Source organism: Athene noctua, chromosome Z (assembly GCF_965140245.1).
Source record: "Athene noctua chromosome Z, bAthNoc1.hap1.1, whole genome shotgun sequence".
Lineage (NCBI taxonomy): Eukaryota > Metazoa > Chordata > Aves > Strigiformes > Strigidae > Athene > Athene noctua.
This window is the reverse complement of record NC_134077.1, coordinates 49,463,941-49,481,920: the sequence shown is the minus strand read 5'-3', so window position 1 is coordinate 49,481,920 and position 17,980 is coordinate 49,463,941. Positions and strand designations below refer to the sequence as shown.

Genomic DNA, 17,980 nt, shown 5'->3' with positions numbered 1-17,980 from the left:
GATTTAAGTTTGTGTTTCTGACATTTCTGAAGTATTTTTTATTTTACAAAATGGATTGCCAGAATATGTCAGTTGGGGTTGTAAATGTTTTAATTGGGACTCAAAATTACTGTGATGAATTGGAGAAATGTCCAGGAAAAAATAGATGAAGTTCAGTAGAAACTAATGCAAGATATTGCAGTTCTAATAGTCAGCTCCCCACAGGATGGGATACAGCAACAATTTCTCAGAGGATGTGATGCCTGTAGTGGATCAGAACAGGAACAAGGACCAGCAGTCATCATGCTGGTAGTAAAAAGGGAAGCATCAAGACTGTTTCCAGCTTGTTCAACCCTTACAGGGTCTCAGGTGGAGTACTTCAATCAGTTTTTGGCATGCACCAAAGAATGTTGCCCAACAGGAGATAATCCACAGCAAGGCAACAGGAATGATCATGACTGGTGGTTAGAATAAAGAAGCAGAAGAGAGAGAGTAGAGGGACAGAACATGATAAACAGCTGAAGAAAGGAGAGGAATAGGCAGTTCTGAGGGACAGTCTAATACTGGTGTTCCCATCCAGACCAATTTTTCAGCGTTTTTTTATTTTTCTGTATGTTAATACCTGAAACACACGGGTGATATTCCAAAGCTTTAGAGGAGAGCATGCCCAAATTTGAAGTTGCTTTGAAGCTAAGTGAATGTATGACCACTGTAGAATGATCTGCTGGATGATATGCAAGGCAGAGTGTCCAATTAATTTAACTGCAAACTGTTGGTGTCTAAGGACTTGGAGTAAAATTTACAACAGCAGGGAAGGGATTTGTATAGTATTTGCTAGTGCACCAGGAGCAGAGTAACAACATGTTACTGTTTATTGTCCCCTTTTCTGTAATATGGACATCTCCTTTTTAGTGATACTAAGCTTCCTCTCCAAAAGGAAGGACTTTCTGCTGCAAGTCTGTATTAGAGATAATTTCTCCATGCAGAATATGGAGGCTTACTCCTTCTTACTTCTCTCAGCACAAGTATGGACTAGAACTTTTTTTGCCTTTTCCCAGAGGCTCCGTAACTAGATTTAAGATGATTTTAATCCCCTTTGACATAGTAAATTACTTTTTTCTCCCTGCACATCATCCCAATATGTATTTAAACTTGCAGGGGAGCTTTTGATATGACCTAAAGTCAGTTGTTGATGTTACAGTGAATCTGACAACTTCTGGCCACTTCCTAAATTCTCCACTTAACCTTTTTTGGTATTTTATTTGTTTAGCCACAGTTTACCAGCTATTAATAATAGACCTAAACAGCCTAACTTTAGACTAGTACTGTTTCTGTCCTTGATTAAGTGTTCCTCTTGGCATGCATTTTTATGTCTAATACAGACATTTGAATTAAGCAATATTACCATCAAAGCAGTACAGGTAGCTGTTTGGTCAAGTGCTGAGAGCTTCTCTCGTTGGGAACATATAATGAACCATGCTCACCTTGTGCAGAAGAGCACTTAACCTCTTAGAGAATTTATCTGTTGCAAAACTATAGCTAAGAACTGCTTCAGGTTCCATTTATTCCCAGTATGGAAAAAGAATTTTGTGAAGTAAAACAAAACAGCAGGTTCTATAAGTTTTTTCAGTACACAGTAACTGAATTTCTGTGTATCACAGCTGTGAAGAATGTCAAGCATCAAAAAGTTTCTGTTCTTCTAGCAGAAATAGGGATTGTGTGGGTATTCTTGGTGTTTTGAAACAAAAGATAACTTTTTTTTATGTGAAAGCAAACATTTTTTTAACAAAGCTAGGAAAAATACCAATCCTATCTATTTGAAAAGCTATCTTTTCAGGGGGAAAATAAAAAAAAAAAAAAGTCCAAATGGGTTATTTAAAAGTTCAGAACATCTAATTATAAGTGAGTTCAAAGGGTGCTTAAAGTGGCTGAGAATGTGACTCAGATTATTATTCCAACTTCAGCATAAACCTAAATGCTTGGTCAGTAAGTACTGCATTGCAGTTTTAATTAGGCAGGTATGAATTCTCAGGGACTCCTAGAAGTGCTAATTAGTCATGTTTCATTAATGTATTATTGTAAAACATATTTGCATTTCTTTTAAAAGTATCTTTATACAGAACATAAGTGCACATGTAAAATCTAAAGCCTGTTCATTTTTGTTTGGAATTAATACCAGTTTGTGTGCTTTTTGCTTCAATAACCACATTGTTTGTTGTAAGAACACAGTGTGTTTCAGATCTTGCTAGATACATTAGTCACAGTTCAAGACACTAAAATTATCAACCGATTTACATTGCTAAATATGTTGGGGAGTGGCTAAAGTTGAGTAGCAGAGGCAGGAGAAACATACTGTGTAAAAGATCTGGGGAAAGGTCAATGTGCTATAATTTAAAAACTGCCTTAAGGTGTATCTACAGGTCAAGATGGTTTGACAGTAATACAGTTTGAAAGAAAATTTAGTACTAAGATTTCCTCTACTACATTTGTTTGATGCATCACGTGTGTACTTGTAGGCACACACAAGAGAAAGGTTGGGAGTGTTTTGTTCTTCTATGCTATGTCTACATTGTAAAATACCTTTAGCTATTTTCCTGACACATTTACTGTTCCTCTCTGACATTGTGGTTTCTAGATTTGGGCAGGAGGTGGAATTATCTCAAGACTCAAATCGTACACCTTTCCAAAGGCTGGCAGCAAAAAGGTGCCTCATACAGTCTTTTTAGGTTTTTGACTGAGCTAAAAGGACTTACACTTGACTAATTTCACATTTTTCCCCCCGCTTTCAGCTTGCTGTTACTAAATGTGTGTCTTGGCTACTAACAGATTGCGAAGATTTTTTAAGCTTTCTGCTTCTTTTGTAATCATCTGCATAATTATGGCCTTGATTTTATGACTAAAGCAATGGTTTTAAAGAAGTTCTAAAAACTGAGAAATTCCTTACATCCCAGAGCATTAGTGCAGATCTCATCATGTCTTCAAATAAAATGTAAGTAATAAAATAATTTTTCAAAAAACAGTCATTTACAGCAGAACAACATGATATTTCCACTCTGAACTATCATTCCTGATCAGAAAATTGACTTGCTTACACAGTGCTATTACTGAGCACATTTAGGGAACAATTTTTTAATAACAACCACAAAATACATTCTTACAGAACCTGTGTGCACAAATCTTGTTATGCGTTGACATTAATTTGGGTGAGTGTAAGATGTCACAGGACCAAGCAGAATGGGAAAGGTGATAAGGTGTCAGGGAGTCAAGGAGGATGCAGCCCTGTACTAATGAAATTGCTGCTGCATGGCCAGAAAATTACACTGTACAAGTATGTAGTTATGAGCTTTGTTTGCATGCTGAGAATAACATATGTGTTCCTGTTCCACCCATGAGTCTCTCTTTTTGTTTATTTATTTCCAGTTGTTCTTCAACAAAAATGAGCAGGCATAAAAAGCCCTAGGGTACACTGATGTTCAGAGTGAAAAACTATGTTTGACATATCCTGTCTTTGATAATCCTAGTAAATAACAATTATTATTTTTCTATAACTTTAGTTCACTTTTATACTGAAGTACCAATAGCTGTTGTCATGTCTATACGTTTATAGGACCCACATGTCATTTTTAATGTGCTGTTATCTAGTACAAATACATATACAAGACATGTTCTAAGGCCATCTGAAAAAACCTGCCATATTATCACACATTAGATAAAACAGCTGCTTTGGTTTTGTTCAGAAAAGTGGAGTCTGAATTCTTTAGACATGACTGGTCTCTACTGTCTCTTCACCTGATAAAACCTGTGCTGCTCTCTGATTGCTTTCTGCAGTGAAATACCTATTTCCTGCCTTCTGGGAACATACACAGAGTACAGAGTGAAGCATACTGGCAGAGAAAGACCAATTATTTAAGAAAATAATTTCAGAAATCTGATTTGATCACCATTTACATGTACTTAACCCTGAATACTCAAACCCACAAATTTCATCATACTGCCAAATTTTAGACTCTAAAAAAAAGTTCTGCTCTGAACATTTCCAAGATTTACCATCCATTAACTCCAGCAGGCAGAATTTACTTTAGACTTGGTTAATTAAACAGTTACCTCTCTTATGTCAAAAACTTTCAGACAGTAAAAAGGAAAATTTATGGTCTTATATTTATTCAGTATTGGAAATTATGGGTTTGTTAAGTGTCATAAACTGGTTATTTTTATATAATTTTAGCACTCAGTTCCAAATTTTTCAAGCTGATTTACTCACTAATGTAAGATTGGCAATTTAGATGATAATTTAAATGAGCTTTTGCCACCTAGTGGCGATAAGATGTCTTAGCCAAAGCTCATTGAGGATTTGGCTGATAGGGTCTTTGTCAGAAAGTGTTTCGCTATTCAGTTTGATTAAGTAAAATAAGACGACTTTATAGTCCTACATATACATTTGGGGTTTTGCAAATCGGTATTATTAACCTGAAAAGAAATGGCACTTTCTGTACTGATTGCCTTCATAAGTATTTTCTTTACTGTAAAATTATAATCTTTACTATAAAAATCAGAGTAGTTAGAGCCTTTTCAATCATATTTTAAAGCCAACAGTAAGTGGGTCTTGTTCTCATTACATCAATTAGATGGTATCAAACCTGCTTAAGGCTTATCCTACTATGGCCTTATCCATGCACAGAAGTGGTATTCCTTTTACTTAGATATCTTTGTGTCAATGCAACCTCTGCCTTCTGCTTTCCTCTCATTGTAGATGTGGCTATATTACTAGAAAAGTGCCACACTAGTACAGCCAGTCCCTAATAAGGAGAGGATTGACACATTTAGATTAGCTTAACTATGGGTACCCGTGGAGTTTAGCCAATGAAAATTAAACCTTAGCAGAAAAAAATAGTATGTCCATGTGAAAACAGGACAGGCTCACAACAGCTTCCGACAGCCTGCCCCATGGTTTGCAAGTGGACGTACCACAAGGTGTCGCATAGTTAATGCGCCATTTTTAACAGACTCCGCTAATGGACTCTTGCATTCCTTTTTTTGTATTCCTTTTTACTGGATGAGTAAATCCATGGTCATTTTGCCCTTTCTCTGCTTCTTGTAAGAATACATGGAGTAATCTCTTACCCTCTACCTTGGTTGTATTAAGACAAAACTCCCTTTGTCAGAAAATATATGCAGAATTAAACTTGCTGGTTTTAAAGTGTAGGGCAGAAAGGACTTTGGGTTTAAAAAACTGTCAAATTAAAAGGAAATGTTATTGTACCATTACACAGACAATGTACAGGCAATGATACGTATGTCCTGCACCATTTCTGGTCCATCTTGCTTGACTTCAAGAAAAAAATTCCAACCTTTGTTCTAGAAAATCTTTTTCAAAGTCATGCAGGGAACTACATTCCCCGAATACATAACTGGCAGAACTGAAGAAAAATGTTTGAGGTTTTCTGAGTGCTGCATAATATTCCCAAATTACTAATATGAGCTGCAAAGGTGACTGTGAAACATCAAATGGCAGTTCAACCAGAAATACTAATGAAGAAGCCATTGTTAAGCTGTTTAATCAACTGCAACAGTGAGGACTATCATTCCACACATACATATAAGACAACACAGGTAAGATGAGCAGCTCTCTGAGAAAGAGAATGCATTCTGTTAGAATTTGTGTCACTCTGTCATTTCCAATTCACAGCTGCAGAGATTTATTCACAAGCACAGGAGTGATGCACTCATTTTTTTAAATGCACTTTGTGAACAAGAGCATACAATCTTTTTTGATTCTTTTATTTTGTTCTTGAATTGCAAAGAGCAGAAATGTCTCTATATATCCCATTTGAGGAGTCAGCTTTGTCATGGCCAGAGCTATACTTTTACCAGCTGTTCTGCACTAGTGAACGGATTTTTGAGATGCATGAATTTGCTGTACATGAATTCTGTTTGGCCAGTTCAAAGTATGCCACTTCGTACACTGAGACCTAGGATTGTGGATATTTAACTACCTCTCTAGTCTGCAGCTAATGCTAATCACATGAGACCTTATGCCCTCCAAGTTTTTTGAAATTTGTGGGCTTATCCAGTACTGACTGAGTACTACTTAGGTATTTCCGCCCTGCTGTTGAGCAGCAATCAGATGAAGCTTATTATCAGACCTATACAAGGTATTGCAGTGGAATTGGTAGGATTCAGCCTGCAGGGTTATATTGCCATAAAAAAAGCATCACTTCTTCAAACTGTAAGTTCCAAGTCCATTTGAAATCTTGAGCTTATCGTTTTCAAAGGCCTTTCCCAAAGTGTTTTTGTCTCACTTCTTATAAGCTTTGGTTACAATGAGGAAAAGCGGCATGGTCTTTTTACTCATCTTAAAATGAGGAAGATCTGATGAAGTTGTACCTTTCTGTGGTCTGAATTTATATTCCTCATCATATAACAGCAACTACACAAACTCTATCCAGCATCTGACTGTAGAAAGAAAGAAAATGAAGTTGCCGTGCTTCATTGGTTCACTTGGAGCTACGGCTACACCAGTGTGTCTTTACCTAATTGTGACTACAGAAAAGGTTTCAGTGTTTTAAATGACGTGTGTGCTGTGGGATATTTCAAGACTTGGGTTCGATATTCCTCTCACAGTTTTTGATGCACAGTTGAGGTACTCCCCACAGTGAACAGAAGACAATTGATAGTCCTATCAAAACTTTTAAAAAACAAAGGAATCCCAGAACAATGCAGTCACTTCTAGATGTCATTTTATGAACACACTGCTTTTTTTCAGAAACATTATTTTAAAGGTAAAATATGCAAAAGGTATCCTTTTAAACTGTGATTCTATCATTCCTAAGTATTTCAGAACTTTCCTTACAGTATTTTGGAAACTTAGACTCAGCATCTCAGTCCCTTTCTTAGGCAGTCACCATATTTTTATCCTTTTTTTCCCTCTCTACTTTGGGACCCCTTGGCCAAGAAGGATTAACCAGAGGCTTCCATAAAATTCATGCAACGTGGCAATTCACACGTGCTTCCTTTGTATTTGTTACCTGTCTAGGAACAGATATTAATATCAGTCCATACTGCTTTGTATCTACTCAGTTAATTGATTCCAATTACCTTTTGAAATGTAAAGTGATCTCCCTTTTAAAGTATAAATATAGTTAAGGTAGGAAGCAAGAATACATCCAGGAAGCTATCAGCTATCCAGTGGAACTATAATCACTTCTTAGTAGTAATACTGAATGGGTCATATTAACTAACAGTAAGATAAAAACCCGTAAGTATTCTTGATGTGTTCTGAAGCAATACAGGGTATATGAAATGCACAAACTAAAATCACTGTGCTCTCAGTAAGTATAATTTCAACCGATTTGGTTTTGCTTTGCAAAAGATGGTTAATATTTTGGATGAACCTAAGGATTTCCCTGACATAGTGTAAGGAAAGACTGTCCTAAGTGTTCACAGTGAAACTGCTAGCCTATCACTTTGAGACGTTTAGGACTGAGTTCCAATCTTAGTGGGGTTTTTTGGGTTAGTGAATGACCTGTGTGTGAAATAGGTCTTGGAAATACAGGTCTTGGAAATGCAGTTCTTAACTTTCAGATCTGGCAGGGTATACGAGGCTAGACAAACAAAACAAGAGCTGAGGATCTTCTTTCATATCATTCATTTGCCTTTTTTTTCTTGAGATTGGCAGTTCAGTTTGGTCTCTGACCTGTCTCAGAACCATCTCAGGGCTCTCGTGGCTTGCCCTGACAGCAAATGGCCTTTCAACACTCTTCCACAAGATGGAGTTATTCAGGTCAGAAACATTACCCATACCATCCCGATGCCACCATGCTCATCCCACTCAGCCGGATTCTTGCAGGGTGTTGGCCTTCTAGGGTTTGCTGTAAAATCTATGTAGTGAAACCTTTTCTGCTTCATCCAACAGGGCAAATCACTTCATTAAGGTTCATACCCCCTGCATTGGGCATTTTCCCTACAAAATGCAGTTTCCAAGTGATAAAATTTCTGTTGCACCCAATAATTCACTCCTGGACATTTCTCGAGCTCTGTTTCTCTTTACTTGAAAACCACAACTGTTTCATCAGGGACTTATGCCACTGAAAGCTTCAGTTATTAAAAAGAAGAATTACATATTCAAATACTTGCAAAACAGCCCTATCCAGCGTTTTGCAAGTCCAATATACCTTTGTTTCCTATTTGAGCTGAGCAATCTCATGTCGATGTTTGAATTTCTGGTTTTAAAATACTCTCTTAGGAGGGTGAGATCACTCATGAGTAAAGTTTCTACAATGAGAAAGAAAAGGGACTAAACTGGAGAGACAAATTCTGTAATTCCCTGTTCCTGCCAAGAGAGTAGATTGTAAGTTTCTCTCATCTGTACTCTATTGGTGCCAGACTCATCCTTCAGCCAAGGAGCTCCAGAACACACCATGTTTCTGCTGGCGTGGTTTTTGTGCTCCATAGCCTTTTGTGTGCCTTTGACAAAGGGATTGTGTTTGAACCAGATGTACAAGTACAGTAAGAATTAGGTCATTTTCTCCCTGCTCAGAGCAGACAGACTGGCCTAGTAGTGTCTGGTCCATGATGTTCGTCCATGATGTTACACAAGCCTATTAAAATAATTATTTTTTACCCCAGTTTCTTCCAAGTGGAGTCACTCTGTAACATCCACAGGAGAAACAAGGAAGTATTTTTTGCTTTCATTTGTGCTAGGAATTTCTCTATGGCCTAGGTATGGATAACTTGGAGAGGGCGGAAAGACAGATTAAAGAGAAATCTTTATGACTACTTATGTTACAAGGAAGATTTGAAGAGAACAGGTAAATTTAATATCTGCAGAATAAGATTTGTGCATTACCCGTTCCAGTTAATTCTCTCAAGTCAAATGTTCTGAAATTTTGCAATAACTTTTTGTGCTTTAGCAGTGTTTGTTTCATTTGTCCTGCATATTTCCTCAAGCAGTAACCTCCAGAATGAAATAAATTTTGTTGGATCCTTTTCTTATTTTCTGATTCTCACCTATGCATCTCATGCTGTCATTATGCCATAATCCTTGGGGGGAAAAAATTGCTTTTAACTTACCTATTCATTGCTAAACATAAATTTCTGTTTGTGTGCTACAGCTTCAGCCAACTATTGGCCACCCACCTGATGAAGCACCTTTTAATCCTTATGTGCTGCAAAGGAAGAGAGGTCTTACAGGAGCAGAAAAAGGTAGGCAGAGTAATTCATGTTATTAATACAAGTTCCTTCTTTATGTCAGAAATCTCTCCTCAACCCATATTTCTTTTTTCTTGCATATATTTCACACCATGTTGTGTATTGGTATAGCTACTGTCACAGCTCAAGACTGGTAGCTGAAAGTGCCAGATGTCACCATCTGTAGTAAAAGTTGCTCAGGAAAAATCCCCTTTGCCATATTGAAGTGAAAGATTATTACTTCATTGATTCTAAAAGCTGCATCCTTGCACTTCATAAAAGGAATTGTGCCCTGTTGCATTTCTGTAAAATGCAATTAAAGATGGGTGCATAAGAATGAGCTACATATAAGACAGAATTCTGACTTAAGAATTGTCTGAGGTAACTAATGGGAAATACTAAGGAGAAGGGCCAGCCTTTGACCCTACTTTGGTCAAGGAACCTGCTGGTTTCATGTTATGCAGATGCTCAACAGTTAGAGCATGTCACCAGGTGGAGATCACTCTGTTTTGGCATGTACTAAAGTGCCTGTAGCTGGACTGTGTGTGGTTTCTTTATAATGCCCTCGGAAGTCAAACACACTGATGATCCTGAACATAAAAAGGGTGAATATAGTAGCTGTGGCAGAAAAAATGTCTCACATAATGTTTAATTTTTTCATTGATTGAACTGCAGGTGATCAGAGAGAGGCCTTACCCATGGATACTGAGGTCTATGAAAGTCCATATGCTGATCCAGATGAAATGAAACCAAAAAATGTCACTCTTGACAGGAAATTGTTAACCTTGGAGGAAGGAGAACTTGGCTCTGGCAACTTTGGTACTGTAAAGAAAGGATTCTATAAGATGAAAAAGTAAGCATTTCCTTCTGTCTTCATGGAGTCTATTATGTAAAAGCTCTAGCCTTTATTTTTGAAAGCAGCAGTAATCTTTGCCTGTCATTTGGGGTGACAGATTGTACCTAAGTAATTTGGGGTAAAATTCACCAGTTTCTCTTTGTACATACACTCATACACTTATTTTCTATACACTCATTTTCTTTTCCTCTGTTTGCAGACACCTCTTTGCCTGCAGCATAGTCACCTCCCAGCCATTATTTTTGTCTGTAAAGTGGGGAAGCACCCGTTATGACTATTTTCTCTCCTGTCAGGGACAGCAGAGTGGGAAGTCTGCTGACTTCCCCCATAGTTTGTATGGTCAGCCATGGTACTCAGTATTTCCTATCTGCACAACCTCTGAGAAGTAGTGTAGAGTGCCTTGGACAGCTTACCTGTAGCAAAGAAATTTTCACCTAAAATAGTTATGATAAACACCTGTTTCATGAAGCTGGAATGTTGATTTTCAAGAAGATAGAACATGTCATGACCTCTTTTATTATGTAATTCCAGTAGGAACAGACCCTGTTATACTGGCAAAAGTGGGAGCACCTGACTGTTCATGCATTTTCTTAGTAAAATGTTATCAGTGTGTTGTTTAAGTGCATGGGCTGATTATGTATACACTTTCACCACCTGAAGCAGGAGGCATTTTTTAACCAAGGTTTTTGGAGCCAGAAAGGATTTTTCTTTTTCTAGTAGAGTCTGAGGAAATGTAAAGGGCTCTGGTCTGGTCCCAACTTGCATATTTGCTAATCTTGTTTCACACTTGAGCATTGTCGATCTCATCAGTCACTCTTTCTCTTGGTTGTGTGAGCTGAAGGTTGCAGGAGTAGGCTTAATTTCTCAGGATTTCAGAGCACTGCCTTGGGGCCTTGCAGTGCTGCATGTTCTAGTCTCACCCTCAAAACATCTCAGTGCTTAGAAAGGCCTTTAAAGCTTTTCTTGCCAGAGAATCTTTATGACATTCTTTCCAAAATGGGCAAGAAAAGTTTGCCCGGTACATTTATTTTCAGACTTAAGATGTTTTTATGACTATTTACGATTTTTTCAGGTTCTTTCCATTCTCTCACTTTTGCTTATCTGTCTTCTGAACATTTGATAGAGAGCTGCTCCTGTTACAGTTGTGGTTTTTCCCCTCTGAATGTCAATTCTGTCTTTTGTCACACTTTGTACTATGTGCACAGAAATATCAGATAAGATTGTGTGCATTTGCACACAGATTTTTCAGCAACTAATCCCAGAACTGGATTCCTTTTTGTAGGGGTGCCAAGCCAGTGGCTGTAAAAATTCTTAAGAATGAGAGTAATGATCCAGCCATAAAGGATGAATTACTGAGAGAAGCAAATGTAATGCAGCAACTGGATAACCCATATATTGTCCGCATGATAGGCATATGTGAAGCTGAGGCCTGGATGTTAGTAATGGAAATGGCTGAACTTGGGCCACTGAACAAATTTTTGCAAAAAAATAGGTATGTAAGCTTTGATTCCTTTTAAAAGGATTTATACAAAGGGGAAAAAAAGATACAGGTTCTTTTTTTTTTTTCTTTTTTTTTTCTTTAAGGGAAATTTTAAATTGATGTGTTGTTAATGTAATAATTAATGATTGTAGTTACTCTTCACTAGGACACGATTATATTGTACATGTCTCCTCAGTGTCAAATACTTCTGGTAAAATAGTGCATTTTAAATAAATGAAAGAATTTTCACATGTTCTTCAGGTGCTCATTTATTGATATGATCACACATCATCTTGCTCAGGACGTTCTTATGCTGCCTGTTCTAATTAAAGCTTAGCTAAATGTGGATCGGGTTCCTAGTATGATATGAGGAAGTTCATAGTAAAGATTTATATTTGAACTCCATGAAAAGTCATGAAAATGAACTCCTGACCTCTTAAAAATTCAATTATGATTTTCAGACATGTCACGGAGAAGAATATAACAGAGCTGGTACATCAGGTTTCCATGGGGATGAAATACCTGGAGGAGAATAACTTTGTTCATAGGGATCTGGCTGCAAGGAACGTGCTATTAGTCACCCAACATTATGCCAAAATTAGTGACTTTGGACTTTCTAAAGCTCTTAGTGCTGATGAAAATTATTATAAGGTAAGGTTTGCACAAGATGTGAAAGCTGTATAGTAGCATGGCTTAGCAAGGTTATTTTCAGTTGAACTGCAGTTGTTTTTAAAAGTGGAAAAATAAGAATGAATATCTATCATCCACTGTTTTGTAGCCTGATACTAGGTCACTGATTTTCAAAATGTGTGATCAACATTAAGAGATAGGTAGGAAGGAAAAAGATAGTCACTTCTTTTATCTGCTTACTTCTTTCATTTACCTTTGGAAAACTTGTCATTAAAAGGTGGAAATTTATGGTGGAAATTAAATACCTCCTTATATAAAAGGGGGAAAATGTCTTTGCTACAGCCAGGAACTTTTGGGCACTTATGGTATTCACCATGTCCAGGGAAAATTTAGACTGGCACACTGTGACTAACAGAACTGAATTTGGGGAAGCTTTTGAAAGAATACCGTTGGTAAATAATCATTTGATCTAAGCAGAATTTGTTTAGCTTGGTTTTAAATTCATTGAATCTCTGTACAGCTAAAGGGACTGAAATAATTGCCACATTTAATAAGGTAAAAACATCCACAGGAGACAAAGGCTCTAATTGTGTCTGCATGGGTTTTTTTCTGATATATTGCTTTTCAGTTCAAATTATTTCTTCCTTCTGCCTATTCCCTTTTATCAGCTGTTTAAAACTAATAAGCCAGACCATGAAATGCTGCAGAGGAGAAGCAAGCACATTCTGATGACCTTCCTATGGGAATAGTAACAGCTGCCAGAAAAGGCAGTGACATCTTAAATCACTGCCACAGCCAGAACTGCTTGTCAGAGGTTTGAGAATTGGTATCAAAGGTCCATTCCCTTTACAACTGCACAAAATGCAGTGGGGTTCTTTCACTAGATCTAGCACTGTGCTGGGATAGCTTGACACTTGCATTGTCATAGCACAGTGTTATGGCATAATTTAATCAAACTGCAGTTTGCCACAAGGCTGTCACTGTGCTTTGAAATGGAGCATCAACTTCAAGTAGTAATGAGACTCAGTGTAGCTGGGTGTGTATCTCTTACCCTCTGTGGAGAGTCTAGATGAAAAATCTTAATTTTAAAGAGCAACTTTAAATTAAATGACACTAAAATAATGACTCCAGGTCATTTAGTGAAGCTTTGTTTGAACATAGATTTAATTTCAGTGCATTATTTTGAAAGTGGAAGATTAGGAGCAATTTTGTAACATTTTTGAAGAAGCTACTAACCATTCTCTTTATTGCCAACTGCATGAGAAATGTTATGGTACTTAGTACAAATGTGTGCAGATCTAAGTTAACTTGGCTTATATGAATTCTGATGTTGTCTACTACTTGCCACTGTCTCTAGCCTGTTTTTTTTCCTTTCTGTTATGACTTATTTTAGGCACAAAGTCATGGAAAATGGCCAGTCAAGTGGTATGCTCCAGAATGCATGAATTTCTACAAATTTTCTAGCAAAAGTGATGTTTGGAGCTTTGGGGTTTTAATGTGGGAAGCTTTCTCTTATGGGCAAAAACCATATAAGGTGAGTAGTTCTATCTGCCATTTTTTTTTCTGTTGAAATTCAGAGCAAATTTGGACTAATGCCTTTTCTTACCTTGAGAGGGTTATTGGGGGCCAAAGCAGGCCTTAGCACCCCATCTGTTGCAACAAATGAGTCAAAAGAGAGCCCAAAAAACAATTCAGGACCTCTATATGTTTTATACTAGCATGTGTGCTGTAACCATTTGCAACCTAGATGACTGTTCTGGTCACCCTGTTCCAGGGAATGAAAGGTGGTGAAGTTGCACAGATGATCGAAAGAGGAGAACGAATGGAACGTCCTGAAGTCTGTCCAACAGAACTCTATGATCTAATGAAATTGTGTTGGACATACAAGTGAGTGTGATGTGATGTGATGATCTCTCTTTTAATAGAAGTGTATTTTAATCTATTTAGTTAATAACTAGAAAGGAGAAGGGAGAAAGGGTATTTCAAAACACATTATTTCAGCTGGTGTTTATCTTGCAAACAACCCCCAAACTAAGGAATCAGTTGCACTTTCAAGTGAAAATTGAATTATTGAGTGTACTACAAGAAGCTGCACAGCTGATTTTGCTGGAAAAATAGGGTATCCTAAAACCCAAATAATTCCACAAAAAGGTCAGTCTGATGTATTTTGAAAAAAAAGTTTGAAATTAAGCACAAATAACTTTATTTCATTTTGGATTGTATTTTCTTTAATTTTCATTTCCAAGACTTTACTGAAATTTCAAAGTCATATTGCCAAATTATTTATTTCATTCCTCAGTAATTAATTATTTTGACCTATTTTTCTCTTCTCTCATTTCTGAATATACTCAGATTGGATCCTAATTGATTTCCTATTAGTGGCAAACTAAGAGGGGCAACACATCATTTCAGATCACACCTAATATGTCAGAAACATTTTTTCTGATCGATAACATCTCAGAAGTTAGAATTATGAAATACAGAGAAATTAAAAAAAAAAAGAAAGCCTGCCTGATACTCTTTTAAAATTAGTATATTGCACATATGTACTTAAAATGTTTTATCTTTTATAATTTTAAACTATTTCTTTTAAGTTACTTTTAGCTAAAGGAAGGTCTCCATAAAGCAGTCAAAGTCTACTGTAATGTCACTTACTCTTCCAGCTCACCATCTGGACAATATGTGTGTTCAAAAAAGATCTCTGGATGCTATTTAAGGAGCTGTGGTACTTCACTTTTAGGTGCCTTGCTTCTTTGTTAGTTTTATTACACCTAGTAGTCTAGAAAGAATGTGAAGCCATAAAATAATTTCTGCATTTTGGTTTGACTCAAAGAATGCTATAACAGTTCTAGAGTGAAAGGGATAAATTTTTGTTATGATTAATAAGTGTATCATAAAGCATGAGGCTTTTTATTTGTTTATACTCAAATATCATTAATATTAGCAAGAAAGAAAAAATTAAAAAAGAAAGCTCAAGTCAGGCAGTGTAACAATCTCAATATATAATGTATTATTTTAAGGGCTTGTTGTCAGTTTAGTTGTGTTCTTCCAAATCAACAAAGAGTTGCAGATACAAAGGAAAGAAAGATAGTACAGCCATATAGTGTATGCATATAGTGTAGGCTCCTCTCAGTGGTGCTAAGCCACTCTGTATGACTGTAGTATCCATTATAAAGCAGATATTTCACTGCAATTACTCTTTTATCTAAATTATTACTGAAGTAAATGAATTAGAAAATGAAATGGAACTGATTTACCATTTCTTCCTTGCAGTACTTTGACCAACCACAAAGTCACAGGCATGATAGTAAATCCACTGACTGGATGGTCTGTAGTGACATTTGCCACTTGATATTAATTTTGTGGCATCATTTTGGTAGCCTTAAAATATTGTGAGCAGCTTTAAATGAGTTACCACAGAGATGAAGTCCCAAGGGTTACAAGACCTTAACAGCTTTCTCCTTCCTATGCAATGATGCTTGTTGTCTTTCCACAGTGTTGATGACCGACCAGGATTTGTTGCAGTCGAGCTGAGATTACGTAATTACTATTACGACATTTCCCACTAACAGCACGAAGAACAGCAATTTCCTTGCCTCCAGCCAGCACCCTCTGAGAAGAAGTTCAGTTTCTGAAACCAAACGACTTTGATTTTTGTACTGCCACTTTCACCCTGCAAAGTTCAGAGCTAAACCCTGTGTCTGTAGGGTTGCCTTTTCTTGCCTTCTGTGCAGTGTCCAGCCCCAAAATAGAGTATTGAAAGTGGAGAGGCCCCAAAGTGAGCAGCAAGGACGTCAGAGCAGATGCTTATACTTTCGCTACATTCCATTTCATTTTATTTACAGCATTATTGACATTACAGTTTGCAGTCGTGTAAGACCTTTTTAATGTCTTTCAGCCCTCTTCCTCTCTCGTATTTGAATACGTATTGGAATTTAGATTCTTGTAATTAATATTCTTAGCCCTCAAATGCATTGAGTTATTCCAGACTTCCCCCTCTTCAGGGAAGGATAGCATAAACATTTCTCACTGTGAGGAAAATTCACTGTGAAAATGAGTCGCTTTGACTGACAGCATGTTTGATTTTACCCCCAAGCCCCATTAAAACCAAATTGTATTCTTAGTAGTAATGTAGGCAGAGAATAAGGAGATGTAAATTTCTAACATCATCATCGCCTTTAAATATGGGCAGCTTCTCTCGTTCTTCATCTCATGTGAAAGTCCAGCTGTCCCTCAGGGAGTTATTTTTTTTTCCCAGTGAAACTTTGGAATTGACGATTTTGCTCTCATCTTGGAACAAAACGTATCATCACCTAAGACAATGATTCTGGCTTTTAACATAAACTCCATCACTGCATTCTTGAAAAGACAGCTGTACAGCGAAAGGTGACAGACCTTTCTTTATCTCTACTGTTTCAGCCTTCTCCAGAGATACCTTTTCTTATATCTCTTAGGTAGAGCAGGAATCATTTCTGTCTTTTCCAAACCTTTCTTGAAAAGCATTTATGAGAATTCACCACACCTTACCACCTCTGAAGCTAAATTTCACCCCAGCTCAAATATTTTAAAACAGGCATATGGACATCAAGTTTACTTTTGCCCACTCCTGAGTGTTAGTATTTGTCCTGTTATTAATCCCTGTGAGCATCTCAGGAAAACGTATTTATCTTATCACTCTTTTTGTAATGCACCTCCATTAATGTGCAAGTATAGCAATGGTAATAACAAATAATGTCATCAACTTCTGATTCTGTTTTCACTCTTAACGCTTTGTTTGTCCAATCTAATTTTAAATATTATAGATATCAAAATTTCTATCACTCATTTCTCACAATCAGCCACTTTACTGGCATTTACAAATATCTCAGGAGTCTGCATACATTGCATCTACTAGATATAGAGATTTTAGAAGAACACAAAGAGTAAGATTTAGAGATAGATACATTTATTGCATATGGCTGATTAGGGCATACATGTTTAATTGTGTGAACAGGGTATTCTTAGAGATGCAGTGATATTTTTTCTCTAGCAAAGAAGCTGTGGGCAATTACAGTGAAAAAGTGTGAAATAATTTTCATAAAAGAGATTACTATAAACAAATGTAGGATTTTTTCTTTTTACTAATTTATGGTCTGTGTTTCAAAAAGTACCTGGTGATTTTTAGTAGTTTAATCTTGGGTGTCCAATGCGAGACACTTCAGAAAGCACATGCTACTGAAAGATACTGAGTGCAATAGACCATGTTTCAAATGTGACCAAACATGACTTACATTGAAGTTGATTTATTTTTTGTTTTTAAGAAGCATTTTTCTACAAGAACAGCTTGCGTAGAAGTTAGCTAAAGTTATATGTAGGTGTTTTGTCAGTTTAATCCTGTTGCAGAGAAATTGTTACCTCTACATGTGCAATTAGTATGTTCATGGGGATATTAGTTATAAACAAATTGCACATATCTCTACTAGCTAGTGAGTGACCAGATTCAATTTCTCTGATATACACCTCTCTCTCTCTCTCTCTCTCTCTTAAAAAGTGTTATCTGATAGAACAAAACTGTAGGAATGTTTCTTCCCCTCTCTTTGGAGTGAATGTCACTTTCTGGTGTTACTTGATTATTTTTAACTTCACTATTATGTAATAAAAGTTTACAGCGAGAATATAAACTATTGTGACATAAATGGATTAGGTTTTAAAATTGAAATTAAAGAGGCTGTTTTACAAAATATGTTGTTTTAACAAGAATTCTTTAATAGTTAAGTGCTTTCCTTAAAAATGCTGATGCTGTGCAGAGCATATGTATTTACTGAATTACTGTGGTTGTTGTGGAAGACTGACATTCCCATATTGACACT

The 17,980-nt window shown here is 36.7% G+C and overlaps 1 protein-coding gene across 2 annotated transcripts in view; it reads left to right on the top strand.

Moving 5' to 3' along the window:
• SYK (spleen associated tyrosine kinase) overlaps positions 1–15,700 on the top strand; it is a 31,459-nt gene extending 15,759 nt beyond the window's left edge. Inside the window, exons 6-13 of one of the 2 annotated variants that reach the window (XM_074932310.1) lie at positions 2,615–2,683; positions 9,090–9,180; positions 9,841–10,018; positions 11,304–11,513; positions 11,963–12,152; positions 13,525–13,665; positions 13,906–14,018; positions 15,628–15,700. In XM_074932310.1, the coding sequence (XP_074788411.1) occupies positions 2,615–2,683; positions 9,090–9,180; positions 9,841–10,018; positions 11,304–11,513; positions 11,963–12,152; positions 13,525–13,665; positions 13,906–14,018; positions 15,628–15,700 (1,065 nt within the window). The remainder of the gene's footprint in view (positions 1–2,614; positions 2,684–9,089; positions 9,181–9,840; positions 10,019–11,303; positions 11,514–11,962; positions 12,153–13,524; positions 13,666–13,905; positions 14,019–15,627) is intronic. The other variant, XM_074932309.1, reaches the window with a different exon arrangement.
• The last annotated feature ends 2,280 nt before the right edge of the window (positions 15,701–17,980 follow it).